The sequence below is a fragment of the Molothrus ater genome, chromosome 4 (genome assembly GCF_012460135.2).
Source record: "Molothrus ater isolate BHLD 08-10-18 breed brown headed cowbird chromosome 4, BPBGC_Mater_1.1, whole genome shotgun sequence".
NCBI classification, from domain to species: Eukaryota; Metazoa; Chordata; class Aves; order Passeriformes; family Icteridae; genus Molothrus; species Molothrus ater.
Window position 1 is genome coordinate 61,037,530 of NC_050481.2, and position 16,300 is coordinate 61,053,829.

Genomic DNA, 16,300 nt, shown 5'->3' on the forward strand with positions numbered 1-16,300 from the left:
AGGCAACCTGTTCAGGCCGTAGTACATAAACACATAATTTTCCACACAGGAAAATGTATGCAGTTATGCTCATTTGATAATCTCTCACTTAAAATTTACATTTTTCTTAAGGATTTGCTCATAATTTCTTGCCTGATATTTTTTGCAGAAGTGTCTTAGTAAAACTGTACCATGAACATGAGGAAGAGGTGATGGTTGTCGTTTCTTTTGGCTGGTATTTTTGACCATCTGGGTTTTCTAATTCAAAACAAGCATTGCAATAATAGGAGATTTGGACTTGGGTTTTGCATCCAATGGGAGCTACTGGAAATATATTTTTCCAGCTGGTCATACCCTTGAACTGTATGAAACAGTGAAGAGGGTATGTGAACACAGGACTTAACTACAGAATGCAAGTGACACACTGATAGAAGTATCCTCTTGTCATCTTGAACATCATATACCTACCAGTGAAGTTCTGACTTCATGTGACTCCTGTTAAGTATATCTGCTACTCTATGTGTAGTGTAAAGGAGTTTCCCTGTTCTTTCTCTGCATGTAGGGTGGGTGGATTGGAGAAAATGGGATGATTGTTAGGCAATGGCCCAGGTCCTTGTGCTGTCTTCATTGAACTGCAGTATGTCATTCTGTCCAGATAAATACCATGACAAACCCATTTTCCCTGAAGCCACTCCAGATGAACAGCTTTGCAGGGTGATACATTGTCAAGATGTCAGGAGATCAAAGACTGTAAACACCCTCTTGTTGGTTAGAGAAAAATTGAAAGCCTGCATTTCAGCAGGCTTGCAAAGAGCTTGTGTCAGAGCTGAAAATATTATGAGGCAGTTGCTATGGTTCTGCTCAGGCACAGTTTCTGTGGGGCTTTAAAGTGGATCCATCAGGTAAAATGTGTCCATTCCAAACACCTTGTTCATGGTACTGCTGTTCTTCAGGGAGTTCTGCTTGCCAGGTGAGCACCTCCTCATACTGTAGATAGCATGTGAATGCACACCCATGTCCTGCTGTAGAGACTGCCTGCATTTGTTTAACAAATTTGCCAGTGGAAAAAGCAGTAATTGATAATGCAGGAAGAAATACTGAGTGATAATTCAAAGTGCAAAGTACGTCTAAACTAGACATGAAATACATTTTCTTCTTAGTGAACTGAAGTTTTCCATTTGGTATGTGTAACATTTAGATTATCCATATGTGAAGTAGCATCAGAAATGTGGCTCTTGTGATTTCATGACAGTATACCTAAATTATAATAGAAGAATCAAAACAAAAAAAAAAAAAATTGTATTAATTTGGCCTGTAGTTTTGAGTCTGCCATAAGAGGGGGTGGGGCTTTATTAGGAAATACTCTGACCTGTTCTACTAGGTGAGGCTGTTGACTGACTGAGGTGTTAAATCAAAGTTAATAGTGTGGTTAGATTTGAAGAGTCAAAGAAATCATGCACAATCCAATTCTCATTGTCCCATCTGTGGAAAATGAAACTTATAGTTCCAGTTTGTTCTTTATTCACATTTGCAATCACTGCTCAGCTTGCTGTATGCTTGGGAATTTTTCAGAATTTGAACAGTCCACTGTACTTTAGGGTAAACACAGTGTGTTTAACATGGTTGCACAGCCATGACTAACTGAATATTTAGTTTCTGGTTTTATTAACTTAGGAAGGAAATTCCTTTTTTGCAGAGCTTAAAGAAGCCCAGAAGAGAAAGAAACAACTGGAAGAACGCTGTAAACTGGAAGACAGCATTGGCAATGCTGTTTTAACTTGGAACAATGAAATCTTACCCAACTGGGAAACTATGTAAGACAGTATGTTATATTGAGCTTTAATTAAAATTGCAGTGTATATCCTGAGGAGAAGTTGCAAAGTTAAGAGCATAAATTTTAAATGGTCTTGGAAGCTTTTGTTAGAAAATCATTCTTGAACAGATACAAAAGAAATAAGCAGCATCTTTATTTCTACAGAGTGGTTCTAAGTGATGCAGTGCTGAGTCTTATTACTTGTCTTTAATGAAAGCTCAAGATACTCAGAAACTGTGAAGCACTGAGGAGTGATCTGTGGTAGAGAATGTAAAAGCATAAGGCATAGTACTTGAACATTCATTTATCAGAAATGAGCTTTCCTTGACTGAGATGTTAGTGTAATATCAGTGTAGATTGAGGTATGTGAATGGTTTATGAAGCCTCTTTAATTCTAGAATGGTATATATGCTGGGATAATCAAATGATGGAAAAGAGAAATAGGGAAAAAGTTATTTATATTAAGTGCTAGAAGATTTCCTTCAAAGACATGGCACAGCCAGTTGATAAAATACCTTGGTGATCCTTGCTAGTCATCTTAAAAGAACCAGCCCCCAGTGCTCCAAATACAACCACCACAACATAAGCCATAAACCAACAGCACTCAGAACTCCAATTTGCTTAACAATTGAATTCAGTTATCCTGAGAATATATATTAAAAAGACAGACAGAATTTGTTGGAAAATGTGTTTCTGGAGAACTGAAGTGTAATAAACTATGTCTAAAGAAATTGTTGATTTACATGTTTGTCTTTAGTATTTGAAGATGCATCTGTTATGGTTGCTGTAAAAATTCGGCCACCTTTTCCTTTATTGGTTTATAAATTTAGAAGTTCCCCAATGTATTTGCTGTTTTACATTTTAATTTTCAGAATCTGCTGAAGGATAAATGGATTGTTGTGGTTTTACCACTTTTCATTCGTGCTTAGGTGCTATTTTGTTTCTCCTCCTCCTGGGCTCCCAGATTGCTGAATGTCAGCTGCATCCATTTCAAAGCCTGTTTAAGACATTTAAAATGTCTTTCAAGCTCCCACCTAAAAGTTAATCCTTGTCACATCTTTGTGGATTTTTCCAGAGGCACAGAACTGCAAAGATAGGTGGGAAGCTGCATGTCTTTGCACAGCAGGGTGATGGCAGAGGGCAGACTTCCATAACTTGTTCCTGTATTTAGTCTTGTGTGGAGCTGTCCAGTCTTTAGCATAGGCAGTGGCATAGGTGTGGAATTCCTTTCCATATGTTTACTTTTCCCCTATGATTTTTGCTAATCAAGTGTGGCTGCAGATTATGTGTATTGTGTTTGCTGTACTTCTGTCAATATAAAGCCATTACGTTGGAAAGAAAAAAGATTTCCTTTGCAGTTCAAAGCAAAATAGTACTAAAGAATGTGCAAATTGTATTTTACTTCTTGGGCCATTGATGTTCATTTTGGTTTGAATCCCATCAGCAGTGATAGGATATTTGCAATTCAGCTGGCAAGGAAATGTTTCTTAGAATGACCTGTTTTACTTTGAGCAGGTGTTGTTCGCGTAAAGTCCGAGAGCTGTGGTGGCAGGGCATTCCCCCGAGCGTGAGAGGCAAAGTCTGGAGCTTGGCCATTGGAAACGAGTTAAACATCACCCACGGTGAGGCTGCTGCTATCTCACAAAGTGAAATTGCAAGGGGACATTCTTGTACCTGTTGTGGTGTGGGTGTGAGGAAATGTTATCTAGTTATGCTTTTTTTGTGCTGCTTTGATGTGTTTTGTTCAAAAATAAAGTGTCTTTTAGTCTTGTAGCTGTTCTAGGACTGCTGCTGTGAATTGTTTCTGAGTATTGCTGTCACTGTGTCTTGCTTTGATGTTGGATGGAGATGGTCAGAACTAATGACTCAATTTTTTTTTTCTTTTTGAAACATAAAATTGTTAATTTTGAAATGCCTATGAGTATGTGTATAGTGTACTTCCTTTGATTTGAAGTAAGACAACAGGTTTGTAAGAGATTAACAGACCCCTGGCAAGATTTGTACTTTGATTTTTGAGAATAGAAATAATCTATTACTTCTGAGTACAGAAAAATTCAGCTCTGAAAGACTAACTTATGTTATTAATTCCAACATGGAAATGGGATAGACTGCCTATACTCCTGCTGTATTGTGCTGCTTTTCTGTGCATTGCTTAGTTACTTTGGGTATAGTTCTTACATAATTTGCTAGACTTTCCTAATTATCCATTCAGACTGTCATTTTGAACATCAGTGTTCTGCAAGAAAAAGCAAATATTTGAATGTAAAATGCAGTTTAGATTGCCTTTCCTTTTCACTTAATATGAAGTTACAGGTGAGGGGAACACGTCTTTCAACACTGTAACCCAGCTGGAAGTTCTGCTACTGTTAATGCCTAGGGCAGCATTGTCCATGTGGTGGGTGGTTAGTGGACATGAGCATGTGCTACAGTGTATATAATATAGTGTGTATATATATATATATATATACAGTATATATATATATATATAAAATAGTGAACTTGGTTTTGTGTTTTTCTTTCTCCAGAACTGTATGATATTTGCCTGGCTCGTGCCAAAGAGAAGTGGCGATCACTTAGTACAGGAGGGCCTGAAGTCGAATGTGAAGGTATGCTTTTTGTAAATGATTTCTGCTGTGTTATAGAATAAGACATTTTGTAAACTAGTTCCTTAAAATGAAATCACATATTTTAAACAAACACACACAAAAAAATTTAAAAATATCAGCTTTAAAGTTGTGTTCTGGTAAAAAGAAAATGTCTTTTTGTGAAAGCCAGGAATAGCTGTATTTTTCTCAATGAAATTCTGGTGTTGTACAAAAGTGTTGTACACACTTGTTTGAGTTTTTTTATAAGTAATCTCTGGGTACAGTCCTTACTTTGATGCAAATTTGTAGGAAAACTACAAATAGTAGTTTGGGGATTATCACTGGAATTGGGACACAAATACTTTTCTGCATCTATAGTTTTGGGATTGCAATTCAGGTTAGAGCAGAAAATTGCATTCTAGTCCCTTATTGCAACTTTGAGCTCAAGTCATTGGTGTGCTTCAGAGAGCAGCAGGGTTTTTTTTTTGCAGATGAAGTAGTTTGAGGTTTACTAATTGGAAGAGTTGACTGTTTTTGAGAGATTAGGCAGCTACATGCATATGATTGAAATTGCCTTCAGTAAGTAATTATACTGAAGGGAGAAAAAAAAAAAGGACAACATTACATACTGGCATTTATAAGCAGAAAAATATTTTTGATTGGAAATTCCCACTTTGTTCTCTTGAGATTGTTTATATCTTAAATAAGATAACACCTAGTGTGTTTCCAGCTTCCTCTTGCACTTTATTTTCTGGAGTGTAGATACTCATGTGATTGATGCTCATTGCCTATTGACAGCTTGCTTGCTCAGTAAACAGCAGTAGGTAATTCCCAACTACACTGGACAGACAGAATACCAGTAAGGCATCTTGATACCAGAATGAAGGCTAATGCTATAGAAATATACTTGATGCAGGATCTGTTTCAGTTATGGAGAGGGTATTATAGTATCAGTTACAAGATCTACAAAGGCTAAATAAACATGAAGCTGAAAGGAGAGTAATAGAGATAGGTGGCATCCATCACAGGCTGCTGCTTTAGCACTTCCCTCTTCCACCACAGCTTTTTCACAGAAGCAGCTACCTCAGGATCCACTGGGAAGCCTTGTTGGTGATGAGGGGTCACAATTAACAGGCTTGTATCTGTCCAATGATTTGTCAGCAGATACAGAAAAAATGCCTGACCTGCCTTGCCCTGTATCTTTCCCTACTTCACTTCAAAACATATTGAGGGTCACTGGGCACTGTAGGGTTGCTCGAGGTCAGGATGTACTTTCTGCTTAGCCTGTCTGCTGAATGTGGGGATTTGTTCTGTCTGTAGCCTTATTCCCTAGCATTCACATCAAAAGGTGCAAAAGGTAAACCTTGCTGGAAAATAAAAACAAGAGCAAATGTTTGTAATAAATGTATTAAAACTTTGGCTTTTGCAGATGCTGGTTTTTCTGCAGCTGACAGAGAAGCAAGCTTGGAGTTAATAAAATTGGATATCTCAAGAACATTTCCTAGTCTCTGTATATTCCAACAAGTAAGCAATGTTAACTTTTGTCTTGATATGTCGAAGAAATTAGGTTTACATAATCTGGCCTGTCCCTTGGTTGGAACAGGCTGTAGAGTTCTGAATGAGCACACATCTTGAGAGGATAAAGTTCCTAGAGATTTTGGAAAACTAGAAATAATCTAGAGGAGAGTAACATCAAGGTGCATACAAAACCCCAAACTGTTTGGTAACCACTGTGATTTATCTAACATAGTTCATGCTGGTTTCTGTCTGATGAAGTGATGCAGATGAGTGTTCCAAAGTCAGTGAATCAACATTGCTGGTTATAAATAAACAGTGAGAGAGAACATCTCAAACAAATGGGACTACTTGGCCTTTTTTTGAGGCAAAACTGATTTAGCTTGTATGGTTTTAGTGTGATTTAGTGACTCAGGTTAATCAGATTTTGTACTTCTATGCACAGATTTCAGCAGCCCTCTAAAAGGTTTAGATTGTGATAAATCAACATTTTTACGCAAAATCTTCTCTCTTTGGAAATTCTCAGTCATTTACAGTACTCAGTGCAAGATATGGCAGCTGTTAATAGTAAGCAATGTGAAATTCTTTTTAGCTGTACATGTCCTTCTCAATATGCTCCTTCTGTGTTATGGCATATTGCTGTTTTGACTGTTTTCTTCATGATTGACTTTTGCCTCCAGTCTCAGAGACAATTATGTGGTTTGCATTATTGTTCTGCGTCCTTAGCACCATTACCAGAGTGCTGCTGAGCTGTAAGGAATCTCTTAGGCTTGCCTTCCTATTGTATAAGTATTTAATATGTAATCAATGTATTGGATGAACTGTTTGTATTTATAATAAATGGGGTTTGGAGAGTTGTTTCATTCTGTTAAAGCTAAAATTATTTGGAATAGTTCAGCTGTTCTAAGCTACATTGGGAAAGAGTATTACTGCTACTTTGTCAGCAGTAATAGAGACCATCTGTAGCACTGAAGGTTTTTTAACATGCTTGTTGTATAATCAGGTGTATTGTGCTGGTTTTGTTTAATTATAGGGTGGTCCTTACCATGACACTTTGCACAGTATTTTAGGAGCCTATACTTGTTACAGACCTGATGTAGGCTATGTAAGTAAAGAATTTATTTTTTTCAGGGTGGGGAGGGAGATGTTATTAGGGGGAGGAAGGATTTTATTAATTGGTCATTTTTAGACCTGTATTAATTGATTTGGGGGGGGTGGTTGTGTGCTTTTTTCTATTCCTGTACATGCTTGAGAAGTGTGTATAACATTTATTTTGCTGGATTTAAACTTTTTACAGGTTAAGTAATTGGAAAATCCATATTTGTACTGAAAAGTACATAATTTGAAAATTGGAATCCAAGACAAGGTGTAGTTATGTCCTTATTATCAGTACCAATCTTACTGAGACTGCTGTTGAATTGAAATGATTGTTATTTCTGTCCCTTAGCACTGTGAGTTTCTGGACCAGTCTCTAAAGCAATGCTCATTGAAGCTGCATGAGCTCAATCATAGTGTTTGAAGTAGTGATTGTGAGAGGGCTGAGTGATTTCATGTAGTCTCTGTGTGCAGAGCAGAGTTATACAGAGAGGCTTATTCTTTATTGAGGAGCAGTTTTAGACAAGGCAAGTGTAGAGAGGGGACATTCCTACTTTGTAGGTAGCACATAATGCTTGGCAGGAGCTGCTGAACATGACTGCTGGGAATGAGACAAAGGGCAGATCAGCTGCTGTGCCTCATGTGGCACAGCAACAACCTGTTGTGTTGGGAAGGAGCTTGTTCCTCAGGTTTGCAGGAATGACAGTCACACCTTGCTCCATGTGACTCACTGTGGCAGCACTGCACCCTCCAGGTGAGAGAGGTTTGCCTGGATTCCACAACAGACTTTGTAGAGAAAGGGAACAATATCAATAAAGCAAATATATAATCTTAGAATGGTTTTGTTTATCAAATGACTCAGGGCAGTTGTTTTTAACTGCTGGTGATTTATTGAAAAACAAAAGTACAGGCTTTGTCTCTAGGGTTCAAGTTCAGCTTTCCTTAAATAAGGATCTAGATGACCTATCTTTGAAACACCTAATTGTTAAAAAAAATCTTTATTCTGTATATTTGAAAGTGTTGTCAACCTAGCCTATCCTAGGAGTTCAACTTGGAGCCTTTGAAAGAAGACAGCATGGGAATTGTTAACTTCCATGCACTGAACATGTGATATCAAGGGGCATGTGGGTTAAAAAGTCCTACTTTTCTGAACATTTCTCAAGATGCAGCAGCTCAATGAGTGCATCAAATACTAGTGAGCACAAGAACAAAATGAGGCAATATAATAGAATTACTGATTAAGAGTAACTCTTCTCCTTTCTTCAGGTGCAGGGCATGTCATTCATAGCAGCTGTATTGATCTTGAACTTGGATACTGCAGATGCCTTCATTGCTTTTTCTAACCTTTTAAATAAGCCCTGTCAGATGGCATTTTTCCGTGTGGACCATGGCCTTGTAAGTATGCAAAAAACCATGTAATCAACATGCTGTGGATAATGTGTAGGAAAAGTTAAAAAAAATTACGATTTCAGTGGCTTGGAAAAGAAATCAGAATTTGTTTTAAATCACCACACTTTATAACAAAAAACCCCCAAAACACGTATGCATAATCCCTCAAAAAAGTCAAACCAAAGATCACCCTATCAATCTTTTTGAAAAAGACATGTGAATGAAATTGTTGAGTAGCTATTTTATGATGCTCAGAGAATAGTTATGAGAATATTACTGTAAGTGGTTCTCAACAACGCTGCAGTTGAAAGCTGAAAGCACCTTAATGAAAGTGTCTTGAAAGCACTTTTTATCAGAGGCTAATAGGTTGCTAAAAACAGACTATTGCAGGGAGAACCAGGTTTTCCATATCTTCCTGTAGCAGCTGTGTGTGAGTCCCACAGGCTGCTTTTCAGAGAAAGAAACCTCTCACCCCCCAAGTTTTCACTGGGAGCTGATTCCCTTATTTTTTCTAGAGTCTCTGAAATTCCATGTCAGCAGGTGCACTAGCAAAATAAGACACAGCTCCTCAGATGTGGTTTTAATTTACTTTAAAGGTATTTTTGTATAAAATATATGGCATTCTGTATTTCTTTCTCATCTCTTAGCACTATGAAAATAGGATCTGCCTCTTAAGAGTTCAAATGCAAGAGAATGAGTGATGACAACAGTCACTGTTGTGGTTTAAAAAGTAGACACTAGAAATCTTATCAGTATTCCTGATGGAAAAGTATTCCCTGTTCAGTCCCTGAATTTCATCAATTGTAAATACCATGGGAAAATGTGCCACAGGGCAGCCAGCATTGCTAGGAGCAGTATCAGCTATCTCCATTACAGTCCTTGGAAAAGGAGGACATGCTCATGCATTCAGTGTGTAAATATGGTTTTTGTGAAGATGGTTTTGGAATTGAATTGGATAGAATTAGATAAATATTTTTTTAGCTGAGCTAGTGGGGTTTGCAGTTCTTTCAGATAGTGCTGTTCAGTTCTAATAGCCTGGCAAAATAGGGACTATGGGATAACTGTGTGCTTACAGAGGGCAGAGATGGTGGTACATGAAATATTAATGTCATGAAAGCAAACCCATGATTTAACAACGCAAAGAAAATGTCATTTAATATTTCAAAGGGACTAGTGATACTTGAGTTAGACAGTTTTTGCTTTCTGTGGTGAACATACTAATCTGCAGTCTACCCTCATCTTTTTGTGTCAGCTTAATAACCAAATGCTGATTTGTTTTTGTATTGTAAATTAATAAAAAATAATACCAGCATAAGCTAGTTGTGTGAATAATAGTAATTTATACAGGTTTATCTTGACTTCCTTTGTTGGTTAATTTTATTAAATATATATTTTTTATTACCACTAAGGAAAAGTCTTGTTAAATGTTGATTTGATCAAAATACTACTTGTACTGCTGCCCACATTACCATCAATAGAAATGACTGTAGCAGTTATGTGTAAGGTCCTGCCTCTGCAGTACTTTTGAAAGTAGGAACTTCAGTACAAGTGTCTTATAGTGGTGCCAGCAGATTATTTAGAAAGTAGCACTGTCTGATGCATTACCTGATTCCTTCTTTATACTCACAGGTCTCATAGGTGCTTGGATTTCATGCATTTAAAAAGCCACACTGGAGAGCTGATTCAGGGGTACAGTTCTCTAAAGTGGGTTCTTGGATTCCTGGTGTCATGTTTGACCTGAAGCTGTTTTTGAGTAACTGACAGTTCAGAGATTCCAGTGGCTTCAGTTATTTCTCTAGCATGCACCCATCTCTGATTGACTGAAAGCCTCATACTGACTACCAGGCTCAGGTGTTTATTTGTCACTGTTAATGAAAGTAGTCCATCATCTGTCATTCAGAGGAAATGGGAAATATTTCTGGGGAAAAGTATGCTGTTGCAAGTCATACTTTGACAAAATGACAGCCTTTCTTTATTGCTTTTATTGGGATTTCTGTTACTGAATCATTCAAGGACTTTGCTTAACTTTCCTCCCTATAGTATTAGGGACAGTGATTAAATATCTTTTGGTTTTGACTCTTGCTTGAATTGGAAAATATTTTAACATGTTCTCTGTTAATAAATTTGACTAAATGCTTGAATTCTAAAATAGCATAAAAGTCTTTTTGTTAAAAGCAATGAAGTTGAGGGGTTATGATGTCAGCGAGTTACAAACTGTTTCTCTTGCATAGATGTCCCAGTCTTTGAATTTTTTCTGTGAAACTCATATCTTCCTTTCTGCAAAAGAAATGCCTATTATCTAAATGTAGAATGTATGGTGTTCTGTTGGTATTAGACTATTAGAATAGCTTTGGTATTAGATTATGATTTATGACTGGAATATACTGGACTCTTCACTGTTGCTGTGGAGTATTAACATTATTTTAGTTTTGTATTTCATTATGTTCCATTGGGTCTTGGATTTTATTCAGTACAATATTAAATTACTGCCACAAGCATAAAACACCATTCTGTTATAATTATTTTGAGAAATCAGCCAAAAACTTCCCTCCTGCTGGTATTTTTCTTTCCAAAGGAAGCTGGCCAAGACCCAAAGAAAATGTTACATTGTTTAGTATGAGGATCATATATAGAGTGGATCTTAAACTCTTAGTGCTTGCAGATGCTGCCTTTTATGTAAATGCTTAGCTGTTTATAGTATCATGTAATTCATTGATCCTATTTTTGAAGGGTGTTAATCCTACAACAGAAAATACATTTGAGCTTATTAATAACACAGCTAACTGCTTGTTTTCTCCCTGTTATATTTTCCCAGATGTTGACTTACTTTGCTGCATTTGAGGTATTCTTTGAAGAAAATCTGCCAAAGTTATTTGCCCACTTCAAAAAAAATAACTTAACTCCAGACATCTATCTAATTGATTGGTAAGACTTGAAAGAGTAATTACTAATTTGTGTGGTATGCAGCTCCATGTCAGTGTTCATGACAGAAATGGGAACATTCTTACCTGGTTTAATTTTGTTCTAAGATAGAGGCTTTATTTTTTGTTCAGTACTTGAGTTGTCAATCCAAATCATTCCCACTTATTTCTGTGATGTTTAACATTTGCCTAACCTTTTTTACTGTACTTGTGTTAAGTTGGAAGCTTGTTTTGAAATAATGCTGACCTTCTGAGAAAATTTGTCTGTTGCATGTGCTGGTGTGTACCAGGGTTGTCTATTCAGAAAATATTTCCAGTCTTGCATTTGAAATGTGTACTTTGTGCTGCACAGATTGGGAAAAGTGTAATTAAAACATGTGTCCATACAACATAAAACTCAAAGCTACAGAAAAGCTATTCCACTCAGCAGATGGGCAATTAGAGTCTTTTTATTAGATGAAACTGTCTTTCCTTTCAGTTCTAGTATAATCAGAAGATTTTCCTTAGAGAGGAAAAAAGACAAAGATCTTATTTGCACTTTTGCCAAATTTCAGTGAGGTATTATGCACTCCAAATTGAGTACTTGTATTTGTGCCTGTGAGACCTTGGTTTGGGGCAGTTAAAAAGTCTCTTTTCAGATAGACTTCATTGTCAGTTTTGGGATGACATGAAAGATTTTTTTGTGAAAAATTGGTTTGCCCTTACATTGTTGACAATTTCTTCTGTTCTCAGGTATCTGACAAATACCTTAAGTAAGAGAATAAATTCCCAGTGGTAACATTGGGATTTTTTCCCTGAGATTAATAAACTGTTCTTCTGGAACAGCTTATTATTCTGGAAAATATTTGTAGTGTTAATGTGATTTTACCTGAACGTCTTTGGCAGTACTCTGATCTTTAAGACCAGACTTTTTTTTCCCTGCAGATGCAGGAAAGCCCTTCTTGTTGTCCTTAATGTCCTTTGGTTGATTCAGCTCCATCCAAATGGACTTCTTGTGCTGCCTTTGCTTGATTTGCATGGTTTGTATGTGCCTGTTGCACAGAGGGTGGTGTAACTTATAAAACCATGGGCTTTGTGACTTGGCTGTTACACTGGGATTAAATTTTAATGCATCATGTGTAGGGGAATTGTTGGGAATTGTAATGAACAGGCTCATTTCTCCCAACATTTAATGGAAGAAATACCATGGGAAAGAATTTGTGACTGAAGGCTGACAGTTTTAAACTGAAGTAGATCTGTGCACAGAGAATAGAAAAAGTACTAGGATAAGACAGAAGGGAAGAAAGAGAGCAGAGGCTGGTGTGTTCAGTGATAAGAGGAAAGATGTTGAAATTGTATGCCTGGGTGTTGTGAAACCCTCTGTGGAGAAAGCAATTGAATAAAAGGGACATCAGAATAAGATGACATGTAAACATACATGTGGGAGAGTAACTGGAAGGACAACACTGAAATCACCAGGATATTGTATTTTTAATGGACAATAATGTCAATAGCAGTCCAGAAATTATGTCAGCCTGTTATATGATGATGTCCCCTAGCCAGCAGGGACACAGACTAGGCAGAGTTTTTAATGCTGTCTTCACTTTGGTATTTAATGATGATGATGATGATGTGCTTTGGGAGTCCCAGAGCCCTGAGCTGGAAGACCATGGCTGTGAGGATGATAAACTTCCATTTGACCCTGAACTTGTGGGATTTGCTGTTCCAGCCTGATGGGATTCATGCAGGAGCTGGCAGATATCATCATGAGATCTCTCTCAATGATTTTTGAACAGTCTTGGCAATCTGGAGAGGTTCTGTTTTTCTGGAAGCTGGTTAGCATTGTCCTGATTTTCAGGAAACAAAAGGCCTGTCAGAGTCACTACAGTGACTGGTAAAATTATGGAGCCATAAGGTTATTCTGAAACATATTGAAAGACACCTGGAGGATAGCACAGCCAGCTGTGCTTTCATGAGGTGAAAGCCCTGCTTCACAAACTTATTTTCCTTTTATGACAAGGTTACCCACCTAGTTGGGTAGATGTGATATTTTTAGACTTCACTAAAGATTTTGATAGCATCTCACAGTAACCTCTCCAGATTCTGCAGCTAGGATGGAGCAATCCTGGATGTACAGACAGACTGGGGGATGAGATGCTGGAAAGCAGCACAATAGAAAAGGACCTGGGGGTCCTGGTCAGTGGCAAGTTGAATGTGAATCAGCCAGGAGGGCCAGCCCTGTCTGAAGGACATCAGGCCCAGCATTGTCAGCCAGGCAAGGGAGGGGATTTTCCTGCTCTGCTCTGCACTGGGGCAGCCTCACCTCGAGTGTTGGGGGCAGTTTTGGGCACCACAATATAAAAACCATAGTTAACTATTAGAGACTGTGTAAAGGAGAGCAGTAAGGATGGTGAATGGCTTTAGAGGAAGCTGTGTGAGGAGTAGCTGAGGTTACTTGGTCTGGTCAGCCTGGAGGAGACTGAGGGGAGACCTCACTGCAGTTACAGCTTCCCTGTGAGAAGAGGAGGGGCAGGCACTGATCTCTTCTCTGTGGCAACAGTGCATGAAGCTGTGAAATTCAAACTAAATATTAGGAAAAGATTCTTCTTCCCAGAGGGTGGCTGGGCACTGGCACAGGCTCCCCAGGAAAGTGGTCAGAGCACCAAGCCTGGCAGAGTTCAAGAAGCTTTCAGGCAATGCTCTCAGGCACATGATGTGATCCTCCAGGTGGCTCCTGTGCAGGACCAGGAACTGGGCTCAATAATCTTTGTGGGTCCTTTCCAACTCAGGGTATTCTGTGATACTGTGGATTACTAATTGGATATGATGCTGTCATAAATAAGGTGATTGCTATGTAGGAGGAACTAAAATTGGGCATCCTCATGGTACAGGCATGTTAATATCATGCTATTGTTTAACTTCACACTGTAAAGAAGAAATCCTAAGAAACAGTACCAGCAATTAGAGATTTAGGAAAAAATACTTTTTTGACAGAAGACTGAAGGTTTACATTCCCTTCAGTAATTTTGCTTTGATAGAATACTCTTTATTTATATTTATATTTCTTGAGTAAACATTTGCGTGATTAGTTGTTTTCTCTTAGTACATATATAGGGGAAAAACCCAATACAAAACCAAAACAAACCAAAAGGAAAAATGACTGACTTGTGAGTGAAGAACTGAAGTGATGACATCTGTGTTGAAGTGCTATTGAAGTCTTGAGGCATATCAGATCCTCCTTTTGTTACCTCTCTGGGTGTCAAGAGCACTTGAAAGAGAAGTCAGTGAGGAGTGACTGTGGATGATGCTTCTCAAGGTCTTTGCATCAGTGAACTGATGATTAACATTTCTTGCTGACTACCTGCATCCATATTCAAGCTGTTTATTTTAATTCCAAGGACAATTTACTGTGTTCCTTCCCATCCCTAGAGAGTTACAGCACTGATCATGCACAGGAATGTAGGCTCTTTGAGATAGACCTGCCCAATACTGTATTAAACTTTTTCACACTTGTCTTGAACTACACAGCTCATACCGCTCTGTCCTTAATTTTATTAGACTGTAAAGGATGTATGTGTGTAAAACTTAAATATTTTACTTAAATATAGGTGTGATGGTATTCATACGTGTGTGTGTGCATACATATACATACATTTTACTTCAAAATACTTTGATCCTGTAGGAAGCAGATTTAGATTTTTTTTTTCTTTAAATTCCCACCAAGAGTGTGGCTGCAGTGTATTTAAAGTCAGGGAAGAATATGGTACAACATTGCTTTGAGTAGGCAGACCTTTTGCATGTAGGTAAAAATCTCTGTGAAACAGCCTTGCTCTAACATTACTTTTATTTAAATGAACATTTGTTCTGAGTTCCAAAGGGGATTCCTGCTGCTATTCCAGTGGCTGGTGTGGTTACTGTGCAGGCATGTGTGCAGTAAATCTCTGCTGCTGCCAGCTCTGGGAGGCTCCAGTAGCCAGTGCTGCACAGACCAGTTGCTGGGAAACCTTCCTGCTCCTTCCACAATTAAAATGGAGACAACTAGTCTGCTTTGTGCTTCTTCCTGTCACCTGTGCTGCAGGGAACAGCAGTAAAATTGGTGTGCTTAAATCATTTTTGAAGGGATATGTTGCAAGAAAAAGAAATGCTGTAGGTGGACCCAGCTGTGCAGGTTTTCTTGGAGCTGGTAGAGGACTTAGGGAGGAAAGCCTCCCTGCCAGTTTAGTTCAACTGCTGCCTTCTATGATGGGAAAACTCCAAGAGCTGAGTAGTTTAATTAAAGGTACTGTCACATGATTATTGGGGTACACCTGCCACAGGTAAGGCATCTCATTTAAAAAGGACCCATGTGCTCTAAGCCTAAACTCCAACTGATAAATCTTGTAGAAAGAATTCAAAAACTATACAGGGTTTTACTTTTTTTGGTGAGTATAAAGAGGATCAAGTGTGAAAAAGCCATAAAGAACAATGTGGAGTCAGGTTCACAAAGAACACAGGGGAAATAGTGTGTCTGAATAGCCCAGTTTTGGCCTCTCACTCTGTCAGCTGATGTTCTGCAGGCTCTTGTAAGCAAAGTGGAATGTGGACTTGCCAAGGACACATGCTGTCTATTTATGGCCTGCTGCTGCTATGCAAACACCTCTTTATCCCTACTCAGGAAAAGGGTTTTGGCAATAATTATAGCCAAGGGCTGTGTTTGTACTGATGGATTGATCAGTGGTTCTTTAGTATTACATGGAGTGTGATTGTGCTCCCTGAACACGAAGTTTCTATTGACACCATGTGCTTGTTAGGATAGAGGTCCAAGCCACTTTGTGTGGCCATTTTTAGTGGGCACTTCCTTCCATACACTTATACAGTAAAGTATGTATAAGTTTGTTTTCTGTTACTTTGAGAAAAGCATAGTCTGTGCCCCCCAGAAAATGCTCTCTTGCAGTCAGCATTAAATTTCTTTTCCAAATAAGAAATGAAATAAACACTTGTACTTTTTTTTTTTAGACTGTAATGATTTTTAAATTTACAGATAT

The 16,300-nt window shown here is 38.1% G+C and overlaps 1 protein-coding gene across 2 annotated transcripts in view; it reads left to right on the forward strand.

Moving 5' to 3' along the window:
- Window positions 1-16,300, forward strand: part of TBC1D14 (TBC1 domain family member 14) — a 62,904-nt gene that overhangs the window by 38,942 nt on the left and 7,662 nt on the right. For both annotated transcript variants that reach the window (XM_036382005.2, XM_036382006.2), the window contains 7 exons: window positions 1,676-1,793; window positions 3,308-3,414; window positions 4,318-4,398; window positions 5,807-5,901; window positions 6,926-6,997; window positions 8,254-8,382; window positions 11,192-11,301. In XM_036382005.2, coding sequence (XP_036237898.1) covers window positions 1,676-1,793; window positions 3,308-3,414; window positions 4,318-4,398; window positions 5,807-5,901; window positions 6,926-6,997; window positions 8,254-8,382; window positions 11,192-11,301 — 712 coding nt within the window. The remainder of the gene's footprint in view (window positions 1-1,675; window positions 1,794-3,307; window positions 3,415-4,317; window positions 4,399-5,806; window positions 5,902-6,925; window positions 6,998-8,253; window positions 8,383-11,191; window positions 11,302-16,300) is intronic.